This window comes from Hyaloscypha bicolor (genome assembly GCF_002865645.1).
Source record: "Hyaloscypha bicolor E unplaced genomic scaffold K444scaffold_124, whole genome shotgun sequence".
NCBI classification, from domain to species: Eukaryota; Fungi; Ascomycota; class Leotiomycetes; order Helotiales; family Hyaloscyphaceae; genus Hyaloscypha; species Hyaloscypha bicolor.
The window spans coordinates 421040-439600 of record NW_020194626.1 but is presented as its reverse complement, the minus strand read 5'-3'; the positions used below and the strand labels follow the sequence as shown (position 1 = coordinate 439600).

Here is an 18561-nt window from a genome sequence, read left to right as displayed (position 1 = left end):
CAAATGGTTACGTTACGCATGTTCGGAAACGACGAATTACTGTTGCTGTTGACCGCCGACTCCACAATGCACGAATCAGACAACCTGGATTTGACCCGGTAGACAATCAGGTCTTTGCTAGCATCATGGAAGTGGCACCTGAGGGATCGACCATGGAGGAATCTGAAGGCAAGATTGTGGAAGAGCCGATCAGATACAGACTCGACAAGGATGAGTTCAGTAACGGGATGGCTGCCGTCAGGAATAATCTCATTCAAACAATGGCAGACGGTCCTTTCGGCTCTCGTCAAATAAGAGGCTTGGTTGTGGACTTGAACGCCCCTCGATTCAAGACACAGTCCACAACCTATGTCTTGAAAGACCGGGAGAATATCAACGTCGATCAAAGAAGGGCGATCCAGAAAGTCATGAGTGCCGAAGATTATGCTCTGGTGCTAGGAATGCCCGGAACTGGTAAAACGACGACGATTGCTCACATTATTCGAGCGCTAGTTTCTCAAGGTAAAAGTGTTCTGCTCACATCTTATACGCACACAGCTGTCGACAATATTCTTTTGAAACTCAAAGACGATAATCTATCCATCTTACGCCTAGGAGCGATTGCAAAGATCGCTAGGGAAGTGCAAGAATTTGCGACTCTGGCGGCAACGACTAAGAAGTCTTTCGAGGAGATCAGAAGTGCTTGGCACGATAGTCCAATCGTGGCGACAACATGTCTTGGAATTAACCACGCTATCTTCAATGAGCGTACCTTTGACTATTGCATCGTTGACGAGGCCTCGCAAATCACTCTTCCTACCTGCCTTGGACCCATCAGACTGGCTCGCACTTTCGTCCTTGTTGGTGACCACAACCAGCTACCCCCTCTTGTTCAGAATGAAGAGGCTCGAACCGGTGGCCTAGATATCAGTCTCTTCAAGCATCTCTCAGATATGCATCCTTCCTCTGTTGTCTACCTTGAGCACCAGTATCGCATGTGCGAAGATGTTATGGTGCTGAGCAACAATCTCATTTATAATGGGCGCCTCAAATGCGGCAGTCAAGAGGTCGCCGAGAGCCGCATCACAATTCCAGATATGGACGGCCTGAAACAGCATCATTATTCAACTTCAACCTTATCTCGTAGCCAAAAGACAATCTGTCCAGGCCCCATCCAAGGTCGTTGTTGGATCCGTGAACTGCTCGACCCAGACACCAAAGTCTCCTTCATCAATACCGACCCGCTCCTCCCTGTCTCCCGCGAAGAAGCAAGAGGCAACCGCATCGTTAACCAGACCGAGGCTACTATCTGTGTCCAGCTCGTCGAGTCTCTCCTCAGTGTCGGCGTACCTGCTTCCAGCATCGGAGTCATGACACACTACCGCTCTCAACTCTCGCTTCTCAAACACGGCCTCCGAAATCATCCTGCCGTCGAAATGCACACCGCGGATCGCTTCCAAGGTCGTGACAAGGAAGTCATTATCCTCAGTCTCGTCCGCAGTAACGAGGCGAAGTCCATCGGAGAGCTGCTCAAGGACTGGCGACGAATCAATGTCGCATTCACCAGAGCAAAGACTAAGTTGCTGGTCGTGGGCAGCAGAGAGACATTGAAAGGGAAAGGACCAGATGCCAACGGGGAAGAGGAGATGGTTGCAAAATTCGTGAAATTGATGGAAGAGAAGGTGTGGGTTTTCGATTTACCGAAGACAGCGTTGGAAGATCATTTGTTTGAGGATGAGCAGACGCAAGTTACTTCGACTGGCGTTAGTCGACCTCCTGGGACGCAGTGGATGGCTATTAAGCAAGAAGATGTTAAGGAGAAGAGGAAGGGTGTTATGATGGACAAGGAGGGGAAGGAAAATGTCATGTCGTGTATTGGGGGGGGGAACAAGGGACCGAAGAAGATTTGTGGGAATAAGCCGTTTAAGATCCCGACTATGAGCGTGTTGATGGATGTCGTTAATGAGGCGTTGGGTTGATTGTTTGATTGAACTGCATTGGATTGGTATGGGGTTTGGATATAGGGTTGGCATAGCGAGGTGTTTAGAAAAACTCGTTCAGGGTATGAGGTATCTTGTGTATTCCTACCAGGGTTAGGATTAGATGTTCGATACAGGCACATGGATTCCCCACACTTCCGTATTGATGTGGTTCTCGAGTTTCTAGCAAGCTTTCGGCAAGGCGTAAAGATGAACATCCGTTCACCGGGACGGGGGTTTTAGGCTCAAACCTTACCAACTAGGTAAAAATGAGATATTGTAAGATTTACTCCCACCTGTTCGTTCTTCGTGGGGACCTGGGAGGTGTCTGGATGAATGTGGATGGATAGAGAAGTTGGTTTGTTGCACATAGTCTCAATGTTCGAATGTACTTTCGTACAATGAGCTTCGGCCGGTCCCGACTCGTGAGTGAATATCAACTTTACAACTTTTCTTACACATCACCTCAATGTACCAAATGTCTTGTTACAATGAGATGGGCATGAGCCTTGAACCTTCAGTCATAACGGCACATCCGACAAAACTCTATCTTCCGGCGCCCGACTCCATCTCAAGGTCACGGGCAGCCTCCTCGAAGGCGTTTGTGTCAATGGGATCGAATCTAACACATGCTGTCAACACAAGCTCAAGAGCCAGAACACAAATTAAGAGAATGGAAAAGGGAAAAGGGAGATACGCACCCTTGCTCGCCCACAATCTCCTTCGTATACTTCTGCAATTGCTCGAGTTGCTTCACACACCCCGTCAAACTCTGACTATAAGAGTAACTATAAATCTGCGCCCACTTCCTGCTCTCCTTAACAGAATCCGCCTTCCCTAAATCCGTATTCCTCACTGGCTCTGCCTCGATTTCCGCCATATGGTCTAAGAGGCGTTTCCGTGCTTGTGCAGCACTAGGCAGATATCGCGGGACTTTTCTGTCGCCGCGAAGTGCGCCGGCGAGAACGTAAAGGTTCATGAGGATTGCAGCAACGGCGTCCCGGCGGTACGCGAGTAAAGACTCAGCGGCTTGCTCGTTGTCGGACATGTAGTGGGGGTGGAAGAACAATGAGGATTGCCGGACGGCGACGAGGTATTCGAAGAAGCGCTCGCAACCGTCAATGAGGCCGGAGTAGGGGAGGGGATCGAAGGGGCCGCGGAGACGGATTTCGTGGCGTGTGAGTGCCTCGAGACATTAGTTGATATGAGGGGACGGGGAAAGAAAGGCTAACCATTAGTTGACGGATGCGGACGAAACCTTCACGAAGACGGCCTTCAAGCATTTCTAGGAAAGAGATTAGCGGGTGTCGAGAGAGGAGAGAGGTACGACATACCTGACTGTTCTATATCCTCTTTTGTTGGTTCTTCTCCCTTTTCATAATACACGTATTTTGCTACCACACCACGATAGATGATGCTAGAGTAGATGAGCATTGCTGAAAGAGCTTTCCGAAGCTCGTGCCTTGCGACAAATGGCCAGAGGATCCAGTTGACAACAACTGCAGCTACAACCCCTACGACAAATGCTAGGCCTCGAGTCCAGGCGATTTGCACCACAGAAGGCAAGCCATGTGATGCCTTGGCGCCGAGGGAGACAACGACAAAGGATATGCAGCCCACGATACCTGACCGAGGATGGTTGCTCTGGGTAAACCGATAGATCATGGGGAGCATGTATATGGCAGCAAACACAGCCATCACATAAGGATTTCCATTGTCAGCGCCGTAGGCCAATCCACCCCACACTGCTCCTAGGACGCAGCACAATGCGCGAGTGACTAGGTCTTGAAAGTTACCGCCGACTCTATGAACAAGTGTCAGAATTTGAAATCTCCAGGGAGAGAAACGCAAGCTCTGACCTAGGATGCATCATAATCCAGACGAAAACAACAGCCCACCAACTCTCGTTCTCATTCCACCATCCCCTACTCTGGCTCAGCCAGGCAGGCACAGATAAGAGCGATGTCACAATCGCAACTTTAAAAGCAAACCTCATCTCGAAACCTTGAAGGCGGTGAAGAATAGCCCAAAATCTATAACGGAACTTTTGCAGTTTCGAGGCGTGAGATTTGTGGTCCATTGCAACGTCTTCTTCCTCTTCATACTTGCCGATCGTATCCATTCTTCCAACTTCTTGCTTGGGATCGTCTTTTTCCTTAGTATCACGGGGCAATGGTTTGTAAACATTTGCCATTCCCTTCACTGGAAAATCTCAAAGTCAGTTTGCACTGCTAACAGCGAGGATGTACCTCTTGGTACATTCGGCAGGAAAGTCGATTTAAACGTCCAACAGCTTGCGAGACATAAAGGGATGGGATATCAACTGGAGAATAGCATACTTGTTCTTGCAAGCTGACTTTGGCTGTGAAAGTAATAACCTGCTGTCACTCCTCCTCGATCATGTCGAACTTGCGCGTTCGTACGTTGCAAGGCTTTCAAGAACGGGTATGAGGGCAAATACAATCTCCAGCTTTGACGCTTTTGCTGCATTTCCATAACCTTGACGAGTAGTGCTTCTACCGGTGTTGCTGCCTGCCGAATTGGATGAACGAAAAGGAAGAGCTCTACCACTTCTGGGTGATTCGAATAAGTTGGTGGCAACTCTGGGTTATCCATTAACGACTCTTCCTCTTCGTCGTACTTAATCATTGTTTTCCGAAGTTTGGTCAACGCGCCTACAACATCTGTCGAGACTGAGTCTGGTGGCCCAAGGTACTTTCGATAGCCAGACATGTCCAACAATACTGCATCGCAACTTGAAAGCGATGATTTCATTGAAGAAAGTAATCTCGAAGTGGGTTCAGCCAGTTTACTCGCAATCAACCGCACTGCTCGTTCCTCGGACCCATGCCTCAACAGAGATGGCCGCTTTTTGGAAGTATCGATATCGATGACAGCTTCTTCCGATTTAGGTAAGCCTTCTGCTTCAGCATGAGACCCATCGCCACCGATTCCCTCCTCGTTCGTACCAGAACTGGGGTTATGATGATGTTTATCAAGGCCATGTTCGCCAAACTTTTCCTCCAGCTCATCAAAGAGTTGATGTTCCATTCGCAAAGATAAGAAGGATCTGATGACAGCTTGCATGAGGTTTCGTAATACCGTCACATCAGATGGTCGGAACCGCGTTATGGTGACATCCAGAAGGAGATCTCGGTGCGCCTGTGATAAACTGACGAAAGTCCAAGCTAGTTGCCGATGCAATCTCATATTCTCTCGTTGAGGAACCAGTAGTCCTTCTTGCATTACAGCAAATGCACCGTGTAATGAAACGGCAAGTGGCCTAGCTCCAGCATCGGGAAAGAAGGTGAAGCATATCAGAAAACAGAGTGCCTGCCCAAAGAGCCATGGTATACCGTAGCTGAACAACTTTCTCCATGCTACTATCTCCGATGTATCTGCGAGACAGGTGTAACTGATAGCAATCCCAGCACAAAAGACGAACTGGTACATCCTGATGTAGTAAGTTCTAAGAGCGGCTACGGTGCCCATGAAGAGGAGAAGAAAAGTGGCCAGGATACCTCCATAGCCTCTTTTCGCCACAGCTGTCGAGTCTGATACCCAAAGGGCAAAAGCCCCCCAACCTAAACCGGTGGCCGATCCCAGGATAGTGAGAAGAGCACCATCAAGCTGAGCTCCTACCGTTCGACCAGGATGGTTGACTATGGTAGATAGCACCATAATATAACTGTAGCGTCCAAGCCATTCTCGGATTGAAGGAACAAGGCATAAGATATAAGCAATGAAGAACGCCGAGAATGACTTCGCCAACTTGATGCCTGCTCTTGTGGTCGTAACGGTTCGGATGACACCCTTGGTGTCGTGCCATTGTTTGGGCAGGAAATGCCTCACAGAAAGCGGATGTTTCTTTGTGAAAGCCAAAGGAAGTGCAAATTCCGCATCCCGTATCAAATCCTCGTGATCAACCTTGCGAGGCTTGAGAAATGATCCATCAAAGAACCCATCCCGTAACTCCTCAACCCCATAGGTTTCGAGATCAAGATCCAAGTCTTGTAGAAGACTAAGATGGCTGTGGCTCATGCTGGTTCGAGGCGATCCTGGAGCTGAACTGCTCGGAGTTCCCAAATGAGACCTTGATCGACGAGGACTGCGGTTGTAGGAGCCCATATAAATGCTGGAAGCGGAAGACCTCGGTTCTCCCATAGGGGGTGGCTGTAGACGAACATGTTTAGCATCTCGAGCAGCGCTTCGTGAGAGTCGTCGTCGATGCAGACGGCCTTCTTGGTGCTGCTCCCTCCAGCCGGATGTCTGACGTCTCGGGCCGAAAGACGGGCTGGTGAACTGCAACTGCGGTGGAACATCGTCGCTATTGCCCTTCGAGGATGCCATTGACACACAATTGAAGAAGATCAGGCATTGCCCTGCCTTGGCTATGCAGTAACATCAAATGCCATGGCACCGCGTCAATTGGGACAATGGGTCGTCATAGCCGGATCACAAGATTTTCTAATTGGGACCCTGACAGCTTCCCGCAGGCTAACGTTCAAAGCTCGCTTTGCGCCAGCTGCAGGTAAAACGTCGGCGCATTTTAACTCCGACAAATTTTCTTGAGATTAACCAGGATTGTGGCAATCGCGTCTTTACAACTCCACTCCACCTCTCGCGGCGCAGAGAGTAGGCACCGGCAACAATGGATGTCAGTCAGCTGGGCTCTGGTGCGGCCTCGGTCAAGGCGCCAGGACATCAAGTTGTCAACCTCATTGACAGCGACGACGATTCTGACCTCGCCGACGCGCTGCTCATAGCGCAACGTGGCAGTGGCGTCAATGTCCCGGGCCTGGAGGTCCTCGATGCCTCTGGAGAGTCAGGTGAGGAAGACGGCTCAAACGACGACTGGGACGACGAGGTCGAGTCTCTCTTTGAAGATACGTTAGAGGAGCTGGGCGACGAAAGTCTGTTCGACAGAGGTTAGTATCCTGAAACTTCATTCGACCTATGACGCGCTAAATATAGCCCAGCGCACCCAGACTCTTGCTCCCTCGAGGAAGCAGTCGCTTTTCGACAGCAACTTCGGACTATCGGTCCTGAGGAGTTTTGCAGGAGAACAGTTGAGGCAGGTACAATTACGGCCAAGAAGCTGCTCACTGCTTTCGGACTTCGCCCACCCCCTTTTCTCGACGGTTCACCTGACGATGCCTACTATGGTCTTCTGAGTCTGGCAATCAGCCGTGAACTCTCTAAGAGAATTAAGCTGCCACAGTACAACTCTATTGATGATGCTGTCGAGCTTATTAAAAAGTCCAAAAACATCATTGTCCTCACCGGGGCTGGAATATCTACCTCGCTTGGCATCCCCGACTTCAGATCCAAGGATACCGGTCTCTACTCCAAGCTGGCCCATCTCGGACTCAACGACCCTCAAGAAGTCTTCGATATCCGCATTTTCAAAGAGGATCCAAGCATATTCTACTCCGTTGCACGGGATATTCTACCTTCGACGGACCGATTCACTCCCACTCACGCTTTCATTCACCTCCTACAACAGAAGGGGAAGCTCCTTACAAACTACTCTCAAAACATCGACAACATCGAAGCCATTGCTGGTATCCTTCCAGAAAAGCTAATCCAATGCCACGGCTCCTTCGCCACCGCATCATGCGTCGAATGCCAGTACCAAGTCAACGGCGAGCTCATCTTCCCCGACATCAAAGCCGGACGCATCCCCAAGTGCGATCAATGCATTGCCAAACTCCGTGCTCCAGCCGCAATGAAGCGAAAGCGCTCCCAAAATGGCTCAGAGAAGAAGCGTCGTCGCTTCGACACCAACGATGACAGCTCAGAAGAAGAAGATTACGACGACAGCCCCAGGGTCGGCGTCATGAAGCCAGATATCACGTTCTTCGGCGAAGCACTGCCAGACCGCTTCTCCGAGCGTCTGACAAACCATGATAAGAACTTGGTTGATCTAGTCATCGTGATCGGTACTTCGTTGAAGGTTGCACCTGTCTCAGAAGTCGTGCCGTACCTGCCAGCGCATATCCCGCAGATGTACATCTCCCGCACGCCGGTCTCCCATGTCAATTTCGACGTCGACATGCTGGGCGATTGCGACGTGGTTGTGGCGGAGCTGTGTCGTCGTGCTGGATGGGATCTCGCGCATGAGATGGTGCCTGAGGACCAGAAAGTGGAGATCAAGTTGCAGGACGGCTTTACGAGCAGACACTTGTTTTCTGCTATCAAGAACTGAGGGCGGGGATCAGATCAAATCATTTCAAACGAATGATGCTCGGCGAAGGATGGAGTTTCTTATGTAAAGGGTTTGATGCGCTGGACTTGGACTGGGCGGGACAGATGGATACATGTTTTGGCGTTCAGTGAGCGTTGTTCAAAGCATGACTAGACCGAGCCGATCGATTCGATTCCTTCATCTAGGCATTTTCGTTGTGTGTACAATCTTCCCACGTTGGTTCTTCTCTTTAATTGGCATTGCGTTTCCTTTGTTTCCTCTCACATCAGCGAGTTTAGAGCAGATGTCGAGGGTCATTAGTTGCCTGGTAATCACTAGCATACACTACTTAAATCACGGGCTGAAGAGAAGCTCCCATTCCCGACAACGATAATGTTCCAGAATCGTCGTATTCGTGATGCTATGCTATCGCAGCCATACTCGCCGTCAGGATTCTGAAAGCGATCTTCGTGTGAGACTCCGATGCGACCCTTTGTGCCACGCCGGCAAAAGGGAGAGCCGACGGGAAGCACAGCCTCCCTCGCACACCTGAAGCTATTCAAATCACGAGACTGGGGGGCGATTTTGTACGGTATCGTCGGAACGCCAAGAAACTTGAATCAGGATTTGAGGTTGTGACCAGCTGAGGAGTCAGGACAAGCAAGCCTTTGACGCGCATCTGTTGAGAAAATTTTGGCAACTCAGCCCCTTTTTGCCACGTCCCGTATGAGTTGGTTACTAGCGAAAACTAAAAGGCTCTCCTGAGTCCTGTCTTGCAAAAAGACGCCGCCAGATCCGCCTCCCTGCCTGGCTGGACTCGCTAATCTCGCGCTACTGATGGGTGGATGTGAGCCGAGTGCCAAGGCTGAAACACCAGAACATGTTTTGACTTTTCAGGAGATTCTTTCCTGGAGGGTGGAAGCGCCCTTGGCTTTAGGAAAAGAAACCTTGGCTCCTACCTGACTTTTCGTCTTGTGTCGAAGGCTCGAAGCCGTCACACTCGCAGCTTCTTGTTAAGGAAGGTTGTTTAGGTATTCTGCTCTCGCCCCCGCATGTGAGATGAGGTCAAGAATTGCCAAGGGGGGCATTGCTGGCCTAGGCGGGGTGCTGGGTCCCGTTCGAGAACAAGACTCCCTCAAATCTGAGTCTGAATCTCTTGATACAGTAGCTTCAACTTTCGAGACAATGATACTGACTTTGTGCGGCCGTCAGTGGCCGCAATTCATGGAGTCATCTGTGAATAGTGGGGAAGCATTCTAGAAGGCAACTGCGACCGTTGGCCAGGCCGCTCAGCCTCGCACCGTCGTCAGAAATTGCCTTGGATCGGCTCAGACGTTGTCCAGCGTGCTGATCTTCAAGTTGCGATGAGGGTCGGCCGGAGTTGTGGCCAGCTCGGGGGAGCCCGGCGAGTGAGAGATGTTGATAGGGTGGTGGAACTGTAACATTACGCGTAATATTATAATCTACTTTATCTTTACGTATCGTAATCTACTTTTTTCGTTATAGCACGTGTCCTCTTTTAGGGGGCGATTTAGTGCCTTCCAGGCCTCAAAATCGGGTTTTCTGAGCCCGGACTTGGGACGTGGATCTCCGGAGAGCTTTTAGGCCTTTTCGGGCCTAGCTCTCCACTTTTCTTTACTAAAACGGGTTAGTGCGTCACATGACTGTATTGTAAGGTGTAATTTACTCTCCACGTTACACTCTGGTGGTAACGATAATTTACTTTTTAATTACTGTAAAGTAGCCACTCTAGATGTTGAGAAGAGTGGACATGGACATCTTGATACCGGTAGCTATTGATAAATTACGTTGTCCCTGTCAAACAGTTTTGGCCAAGAGTCTCGATGCAGCACGGCGCTGCAAGTGTTGCTTCATAATGAATGGAACGTCAAGAGGGAGGTTGGCTGGAGGTTGGCTGGTTGGGTTGGCCACGGGGAGCACTCTCTTCGCGGCCAAAGCATGCCAGCAATCAGCATGTGTGCATGAAGGAAACGAAGCGTGAAATATCCGGTCGCAGCTCCGCCATGGGGATAAACCGGCTCTCGCCCTGGGATCCTCGCGTTCTCGAATCTCTGATATGATGATACCTAACTTTTCCATGGGATGGAGCAACGACTGACGACGAGCTGTGGAGAAGGCGGCCGGACATGAGGCCTCTAGGCTCTACTAGCTCTGGCTCGTTTTTGCCTTGGCTCGCCGCTGGGCCGCAGACCCCTGGCTCCGCTCCGGCTCCTAATCTATTTCTGGTATGGCCAAAGACGGTAGGGTAAGCAAGCGCACGCCGTCGAACGTCAGTCAACATCCGCGCTCCTGGGAAGCCAGGAGGGATCGCAGAAGTCAAGGAGTTTCCAAGCGCGCTGTGGAGGAGACTCAAGATGTGAACATGGAACATGACATGGCAGCAGCCGCGATCTTCACCAATGTTTGAAGACCCGCTCTTTGTGCCGGTTCCATAGGCGCTGCAGCATGGTAAAAAGCTAAATTGTATGTGCTCATTGCACAGCCTCACTGGTAGCGCGAAATCGACTCTCCCTTGCCATCTGCCCAGTGGCCCAAACAGCTTGGCGGACTTGTCACAGAGAATCTTCGTCGAATGAACCCCATTTTCGGCCAGCAACACCTCATCTTATCTCCTTCGTTCCCTCAATTCATACTCGCCATCGCCATCACCTTCGACATCTGCCTCGACGTCGCGACGCCCCGCAGATGGAGCCCATCTTTTGTTGAGCCTCGACGTCTCAAGCGATCCTGCCTGTAACTCGAATCCTCCGAATCCCCACGTCGCGCGAACGACCTGCGCAAGGTTCCCAGCGCCTGTTTGATGACCTTGGTGAAGGTGAGAATCCGGAGAACCTATCCTGTCATCCATATCCCGTTTCCCCCATTCCCTGGCAGAGCAACGTCCGCCTTCAAGAATCAGGTCGCGGGAGTCTGCGAGTAATCAGCCAACCATTCCCGAATATACCGCAGTCCGCCTTCTTGGCTTGAAACTATTCAATTGCATCACCGTTTGGTCCAAATACTGAGAGAGCTTGGCTTATATATTCTCTGGGCAGCCTAGCCGCCTTCTCGTCTTCTCCAAGACGACACAGCCCACCTCCGATGCAGACCAGATTGGTTTCTAGCTTCTACCAAATACACGCCAAGGCTCTACGCCTCGGGCGGAGCGCTTACGACTTAACAAGAGACTTTCAAGCCCAATAATCTTTGTGCAAGGCCGTCATGACAGATCCAGACGGAACTTCACCGTCACCAAGTCCTGGCGGGAGGCGGCAAAGGGCGTAAGTCTCCTACATCCTGTAGATAAGTACCTTTGTCCATAACTGACACGGCATTCAATGGCTAGACCTACAATCACAATAGACACATCTGCTGTCAGTCCCAACAACCCACCTCAAGATATGGACAGCGATGCTGTTGCTCTTAGAGCCTTACCTAACACCTCATCTACGTTACAGGGCGAGGCTTCTAGCCCTCTCTTGGCCGATGGAATTGGAGCCTCCAATGGAAATCGGCCGAGTCGTTCGGGCCACCAAAGTCAAGCAAGCCGAGTATCGATACCTGAACTGCGAGCCTCGTCGTCCTTTGATAGTAGGGAAAGGGATAGCCGGCCAACGTCACCACACAATGTCTCGTCCCCAACAGCGCGGTGGGGGGACAAGTCAACGGCATTTCTTGCTGTACCAATGTCGAGATCAAGACAGAATTCTATCGAATCCGAGACCGGGAGCCACGCGAAAACGGATTACAGTGGGGAGACATTTGCGAATAGCTCCCAAGGGGACAAGGATCGAATGTTTGGAAAGCCTCCCGGAAACAACGATATCATAAACGACCCCGAAGCCTTAACACCTGATCCTGGGACAGAGGAAGAGTTCGAAGTCGTGGACAATAGTTTTGCCTTCTCACAAGGACAATTGAACAAACTCATCAACCCCAAGAATCTCTCAGCATTTTACGCACTCGGTGGTTTGGCAGGCTTGGAAAGGGGGTTGAGGACGGACAGGAAAGCTGGACTGAGTGTTGATGAGAGCGACCTAGACGGGACCGTCAGCTTTGACGAAGCGAAAGCCGCTGCTCGCAAACCAACTTCGCCACGACCGTACGACTCGACACGCCCTCTAGCACGAGTCGACTCCAAGGAATCGAGAGTGTCGGTAAGAAGACCATCGCCAGGCGATTCATTCTATGACAGAAAGCGGGTGTTCAAGGACAATCGATTGCCAGCAAAGAAGGGGAAGAACCTGTTGCAGCTAATGTGGATCACCTACAATGACAAAGTCCTGATTCTGCTCTCCATTGCCGCAGCTATTTCGCTGGCTGTTGGGCTATACCAGACTTTTGGAACAAAGCATGACTCGGAGAATCCCCCAATCGAGTGGGTCGAAGGCGTTGCCATTATTGTTGCTATCGTTATCGTTGTTGTGGTTGGATCCTTGAACGACTGGCAGAAGGAGCTACAATTCGTCAAGTTGAACAAAAAGAAGCAGGATCGGAATGTCAATGTCATTCGATCAGGGAAGACTCGAGAGATTTCCGTATTCGATGTTCTAGTTGGGGATGTCATGCATTTGGAGCCGGGAGACATGATTCCTGTCGACGGGATATTTATCGAAGGCCACAACGTCAAATGTGACGAGTCTCAAACCACTGGAGAATCTGACTTGCTCCGAAAGCACCCTGCCGATGACGTTTATGCCGCCATAGAGAACCATGACAGTCTGAGGAAACTGGATCCGTTCATTCTTTCTGGTGCACAAGTCACGGACGGTGTTGGCACGTTCCTGGTCACATCTACTGGTGTCAATTCAAGCTACGGCAAGACTCTAATGTCTCTGCGAGAGGATCCGGAAGTTACGCCTCTCCAATCGAAGCTGAACACCCTGGCAGAATATATTGCGAAACTTGGTGGAGCTGCTGGTCTTCTCTTGTTCGTGGTCCTGTTCATCGAATTTCTGGTTCGCCTACCACACAACCATGGTACCCCCACTGAGAAAGGTCAAGAATTCCTTAAAATTTTCATTGTAACAGTCACCATCATTGTTGTCGCTGTACCTGAAGGCTTGCCATTGGCCGTTACACTTGCTTTGGCCTTCGCCACAACTAGGATGCTGAAAGACAACAATCTCGTCCGACATCTCAAGGCATGCGAGGTTATGGGAAACGCAACAACGATTTGCTCTGACAAGACTGGAACCTTAACTGAGAATAAGATGACCGTGGTCGCTGGTACATTGGGAACGAGCTCTCGATTTGGTGGCACTGTTGATACATCAGATAAATCCAACGGTAACGCCAAAGGCAAACAAACTCAACCAGAAGCACCTATCGAAAATGTATCCCCACAAGAAGTTGTTACATCGTTGAGCCAGGGTGTCAGAACTCTTTTGAAAGACTCGATTGCCGTCAACTCCACCGCATTTGAAGGGGACGTTGAAGGTGTCAAGACTTTCATCGGCTCGAAGACTGAAACAGCCCTCCTTCTATTTGCAAAGGAATTCCTGGGCATGGAGTCAGTTGATCAGGAACGCTCTAATGCCAACATCGTCCAGCTGATTCCTTTCGACTCGAGTCGCAAGTGCATGGGCGTTGTTATCCAATTGGATAAAGGACAATACAGACTCTACGTGAAAGGAGCATCCGAGATACTTCTTGATAAATGTACAGCCATCATCCGCGATCCTACGAATGAGCCTGCAAGTTCTCACATGACAGACGACAATCGCCAAACTCTCAACAACCTGATTGACAATTATGCTTCACGATCGCTTCGAACCATCGCCATGATTTATCGGGACTTCGACAGGTGGCCTCCGAGAGGCGCTCGAACCGTGGATGGCGAAGGCTCTGAGGCTGTTTTTGAAGACATCTTCACCGAGATGGTTCTTTTGAGCATTGTCGGCATTCAAGATCCTTTGCGAGCGGGTGTGGCAGAAGCTGTGGCGACTTGCCAGAGAGCTGGTGTTGTCGTTCGGATGGTCACTGGTGACAACATGATTACTGCGAGAGCTATTGCTACAGAATGCGGTATCTTCACCAAGGGTGGTCTCATCATGGAAGGACCAGCTTTCCGAAAGCTTAGCAAGACTGAGATGGATCAAATGATTCCTCGTCTTCAGGTTCTAGCAAGATCTAGCCCCAAGGACAAGCAAATCCTCGTTAGACGGCTTAAAGAGCTTGGTGAGACTGTTGCCGTCACTGGTGATGGCACCAACGATGCACCTGCTCTCAAGACTGCAGACGTTGGCTTCTCCATGGGCATTTCTGGTACTGAGGTAGCTAAGGAAGCTTCCGCTATCATTCTGATGGATGACAACTTCAAGTCCATTGTCAAAGCTATGATGTGGGGCCGAGCTGTCAATGACGCCGTAAAGAAGTTCCTGCAGTTCCAAGTCACGGTCAACATTACTGCTGTGCTGCTGACTTTTATTACCGCTGTAGCCAGCGCCAGCGAAGAGTCAGTTTTGACGGCGGTGCAACTGCTCTGGGTAAACCTTATCATGGACACTATGGCGGCCTTGGCCTTGGCAACAGATCCGCCTACCGAGAGCATCCTGGACCGAAAACCAGATCCTAAGTCAGCACCACTGATCTCAATAACTATGTGGAAGATGATCATTGGAGAGGCATTGTTTCAACTCGCTATTACGCTCTTGCTCAACTATGGGGCGGTATCAATCCTTTCCTACCAGTCGCCCCACGAACAAGAACAAATTCCCACCCTTGTCTTCAATACTTTCGTATGGATGCAGATTTTCAATCAATGGAAGTGAGTAGAGCTTTCCACACCTTGTTATTTCCAACAGAGCTAACCAACTCCTAGCAATCGTCGACTTGACAACAAGTTTAATATCTTTGAGGGCGTCAGTCGTAATTGGTTTTTCATGGCCATAAATCTCGTCATGGTTGGAGGCCAGGTCATGATCATCTTCGTTGGAGGCAAAGCATTCAACGTTGTGCATCTGAACACTGCACAATGGCTTTACTCAATTATTCTTGGCGCCTTGTCAATTCCTATTGGAGCCGCCATCCGTCTTGTTCCAGACGAGATCATTGTCAGATTAATTCCCAACTACTTGAAGCGTCGACCAAAGGGACCAGAGGTTACTATCTCGGACGAGGAGGAGCATTTCCGCTTCCCGAGGCCGCTAGCTGATGTCAAGGAAGAACTCAGCTTCCTCAAGCGTGTTAAGGGTGGCCGATTGAACAACCTCAAATTTGCCATGCAAGATGCTCGCGACCAACTTCTTCCACGGTCCCGAAGCGGTTCTCGTTCAAGGAGCAACTCCGTTCCGCAGACTCCAAATGGAGAGCCTCAGCGTGAGGACAGCTTCGGATCTCAAGGCACGCATGTTGTGACCCCTGCATCCCGCAAACGCGGCAGAAGCAACCGGTCTCGGTCTAACTCCGCTTTGGGAGCTACGACTGTTATGGCTGGTATCATTGCAGGTAGTGTGGCTGGTTGGTCGCCAATCGAACGAAACTATAATAGTGAGAATGAATCCACGAGGTTTCAACGATGGAACGCACGCACCGATCTGGAATCCCGAGACGGGGTCGAGATCCATCCTGCTACGAGGCCCGATGACCCCATTACAACGGAACGCCCACATAATCTCGACGCCCCCCCAAGCCAAATTTCAGAGGTCGCTCCAGAACCTGCCACTGAAGCACCTCGATCGCCACCTCGAGCGGTCACCAGGCCATGATCCTGATTTCTTTCACCTCGTTTTCACCTATCATCCTCTACCTACGAGTACTAGATTTCGCATCCGAATTGTCGCTCTGTACAACTATACCCTTTTCTAAAACCGCTCTGTACATACCTTTCACTTTTTCCTATAATTACGGCGTAAGTGGGGATTTGATTAGCATTACCGCGAGAAGTATGTTGCCTGGCGTTCGTTGGTTGCGTCGCGTTGCGTTTTTTTACCGCGCAAAAATCAAACTGTATATTTGTAGTCCTTTTGTCAATAATGCGCTGCACTGGGGGCCACAACCCGCACATAGATTCATGATCCTTAACACAGGGACTGGGTCTACAACAGTCTTTACTTAGAATGGGGATATAGATTGGGACATCTGAGGGGCCTCGATGAGTGTCCACTTGCAGAGCATAATCGCAGCTGAGTTGGGCAACCGGCTAATGATCGTCCTCAATGAGCAAAAGTAAATGAATGAAACCAGATTGACCTTTAGATGCTTTTGCCTTGCAACGTGTTCGTAACGTGACTTTTAGAGATGTTTATTCGCACCAAGGACACGACATGCGCTTCACACCTGTATTTAGTCTTTCAAATTAACTGGCAACTACTCAGCCTCTTCAATGTAAAAGTGATTCGATCGTCGGGCAACCAATGGTTATGACATGGGGGGAGTGTTAGTCTAAGCCTCAACAACATCGCTGCCTGAGAGGCTGAGGAGGCTCAGCAGGCTCAGCCAGCTCGGAGCCTCATGATGATCTGGACAGCTTTCACAACTTCATTAAAGCCTGCCAAGCCCCCAAAACTCTCTCCTTGAACCGAAAACACCTCACTCAAGACCTCATTTCCCGAAAACCCGTATTAAAAATATTTCCGATATGGGAAGTCATCCGTCAAAGGCTGATCGACAGCCCGAAGGCTCCGGTGCATCAGGCTCTCACAAGTTGGCGAAGAAGCACAGCAAAGAGAACCTTCAAGAGCAACAAGACACGGATATCGTTAGGAAGGACACAACTACGGATGTGCAGGACCGCGAACCGCTTGATAAGCGGGATCCTTGGGGGCACATGGCGAAGGTTGTGCATAGCAGACATGGTGGTGGTATTTAATGAAGTAATGAGGGGTATTGTACACACATTGTTGGTCAGTTCTATAGATCGGTCAACTAATTCTTTGTAGTGGTGATGTGCTTCTTGTTCTGGCTTTTGGTTATGGCCATGGGAAATCTTAGGGATAAAACATCGAGGTTAACACAAGGGAGGCTTGGCGATGGTTCGAGGCACGTGTTCGAGGTATTTTGGTACCATAGAATGCAATGACAAGATGTATTTGGGCTCCAAGCCTATCTTTCTCTCCCACCTATATCAAAAAAGAAACGAAGTCCCCACCTCGCCACCAACCAAACATCCACACAAAGGACACATTCCTTGAGAGATATAGCGCGAACCGGATTTGTCATGGGAACAATACGAACAAATCAAGACAGGAACTGCAAACCCTACCTTGTAGTTCTCTTGCTGGTAAACTTCTTTTGTATGCAAAGAAAGTGGATTCGAAGCCGGTTTCACCTGCTTGCTTATTTACAAGCATATAGAAATGTGAGCTTGACGGCATTCAATGCTAGTGAAATCTTGACATCAGTGAAGCAAAAGCGACTAAGGAACGTAAATGCAAGGAGAAATAAGCAGAAAGCAAACAAGGAGATTTATCCGTAGTGTACTGGAGGAAAGGAAGGGACCCCACTCTGAGCGAAGGAGGAGGTCGGCGGATCGGCTGCGCTAAAACACTCGCTAGAGCCCATTCAGTGGACGATCTCAACTTCAACCTCACTGCAAACAACCTCTCCCACCCCCATCAACGAACACCTCCACTCCATTCGAGGCACGCCATCACGATGCCTCTCCCGCGCCCAGTCGCTCTCCCGCGTGTCGCGAACTCGATCTCTTCCCAATCATCAGCGCTCGCCATCTCGCAACGGATAGGCGTACGGGCGTTCTCGCAGTCGACAGAAAGGAAGGCGGCGGATCATGCGCATGAGGATCATTATGATCCGCCTAGTGGGTGGCTGTTTGGTGTGAAGCCCGGCGAGAAGGCGGAAAAGGAGGGCTGGGAGACGGTGTGGATTTGGGGGTTCTTTGGGAGTTTGGGGTTGGGGGTTGTGGCTTATGCTTTTAAGCCGGATACGTCGTGAGTTTACCTTATATCTATCTTCCTTTCTCTATGCATTGAAGCATAGAGGAGCGTCATTTTCGGTACGAGAGGTGGGAGATGGAATGGAGGGTTGAATTGGGAGCAATGATGGTAGAGAGCACAGGCTGACTCATACATGATACGTAGGATACAAACTTGGGCACTCGAAGAAGCTCGGAGGCGGTTAGAAGTTGAGGGCATCTTGAAGGAACCGGAGAACAAGTCGTAGCTGTTGTGAGGGGATAGATGGGCATTGAATGATGGTTGTACATATGCATTTAGGTTTCTCGTTTGAGGTGGGGGGTGCTTTGACGTACTCGATGGGAGCCCGGCATCGAGGGCGAGATAGACAAGATCTCTGCTTGTTAGGTGTTCAATGGATTACTGCACACTCGTCAATTTTTGGGGGGGATTTTACTTGTGATTGAGCGGGCTTAAGAGTGAGTTCCAACTTTCCAATTGAGCCGATCTCCAAGTCAGCATTGATAGTCGCCGCCGGGATTGTCAATTGCACTTTTTGACT

The 18561-nt window shown here is 50.1% G+C and overlaps 5 protein-coding genes across 5 annotated transcripts; 3 read left to right on the top strand and 2 right to left on the bottom strand.

Moving 5' to 3' along the window:
* Nucleotides 1-2348: 2348 nt before the first annotated feature.
* Nucleotides 2349-6402, bottom strand: K444DRAFT_616776 (uncharacterized protein). Its single transcript, XM_024880990.1, has 6 exons — nt 4298-6402; nt 3818-4160; nt 3293-3762; nt 3191-3243; nt 2660-3144; nt 2349-2580 (listed from the first exon to the last, which is right to left on the bottom strand). The coding sequence occupies exons 1-6, from the start codon at nt 6306-6308 to the stop codon at nt 2505-2507; spliced, it is 3438 nt and encodes a 1145-aa protein (XP_024732614.1). The 5' UTR covers nt 6309-6402; the 3' UTR covers nt 2349-2504.
* Nucleotides 6403-6546: 144 nt separating this feature from the next.
* Nucleotides 6547-8540, top strand: K444DRAFT_666399 (SIR2-domain-containing protein). Its single transcript, XM_024887182.1, has 2 exons — nt 6547-6886; nt 6938-8540. The coding sequence occupies exons 1-2, from the start codon at nt 6610-6612 to the stop codon at nt 8164-8166; spliced, it is 1506 nt and encodes a 501-aa protein (XP_024732613.1). The 5' UTR covers nt 6547-6609; the 3' UTR covers nt 8167-8540.
* Nucleotides 8541-10029: 1489 nt separating this feature from the next.
* K444DRAFT_77307 (uncharacterized protein) lies at nt 10030-10654 on the bottom strand. The gene has a single exon (XM_024888699.1). The coding sequence runs from the start codon at nt 10535-10537 to the stop codon at nt 10115-10117; it is 423 nt and encodes a 140-aa protein (XP_024732612.1). The 5' UTR covers nt 10538-10654; the 3' UTR covers nt 10030-10114.
* Nucleotides 10655-11367: 713 nt separating this feature from the next.
* Nucleotides 11368-15854, top strand: K444DRAFT_537156 (calcium transporting P-type ATPase-like protein; the record flags this gene model as incomplete). The annotated part of the gene is made up of 3 exons (XM_024875445.1): nt 11368-11426; nt 11492-14914; nt 14969-15854. The coding sequence occupies 3 exons, from the start codon at nt 11368-11370 to the stop codon at nt 15852-15854; spliced, it is 4368 nt and encodes a 1455-aa protein (XP_024732611.1).
* A 1738-nt stretch (nt 15855-17592) lies between these two features.
* Nucleotides 17593-18492, top strand: K444DRAFT_77351 (uncharacterized protein). Its single transcript, XM_024888700.1, has 2 exons — nt 17593-18035; nt 18186-18492. The coding sequence occupies exons 1-2, from the start codon at nt 17743-17745 to the stop codon at nt 18265-18267; spliced, it is 375 nt and encodes a 124-aa protein (XP_024732610.1). The 5' UTR covers nt 17593-17742; the 3' UTR covers nt 18268-18492.
* Nucleotides 18493-18561: the final 69 nt, after the last annotated feature.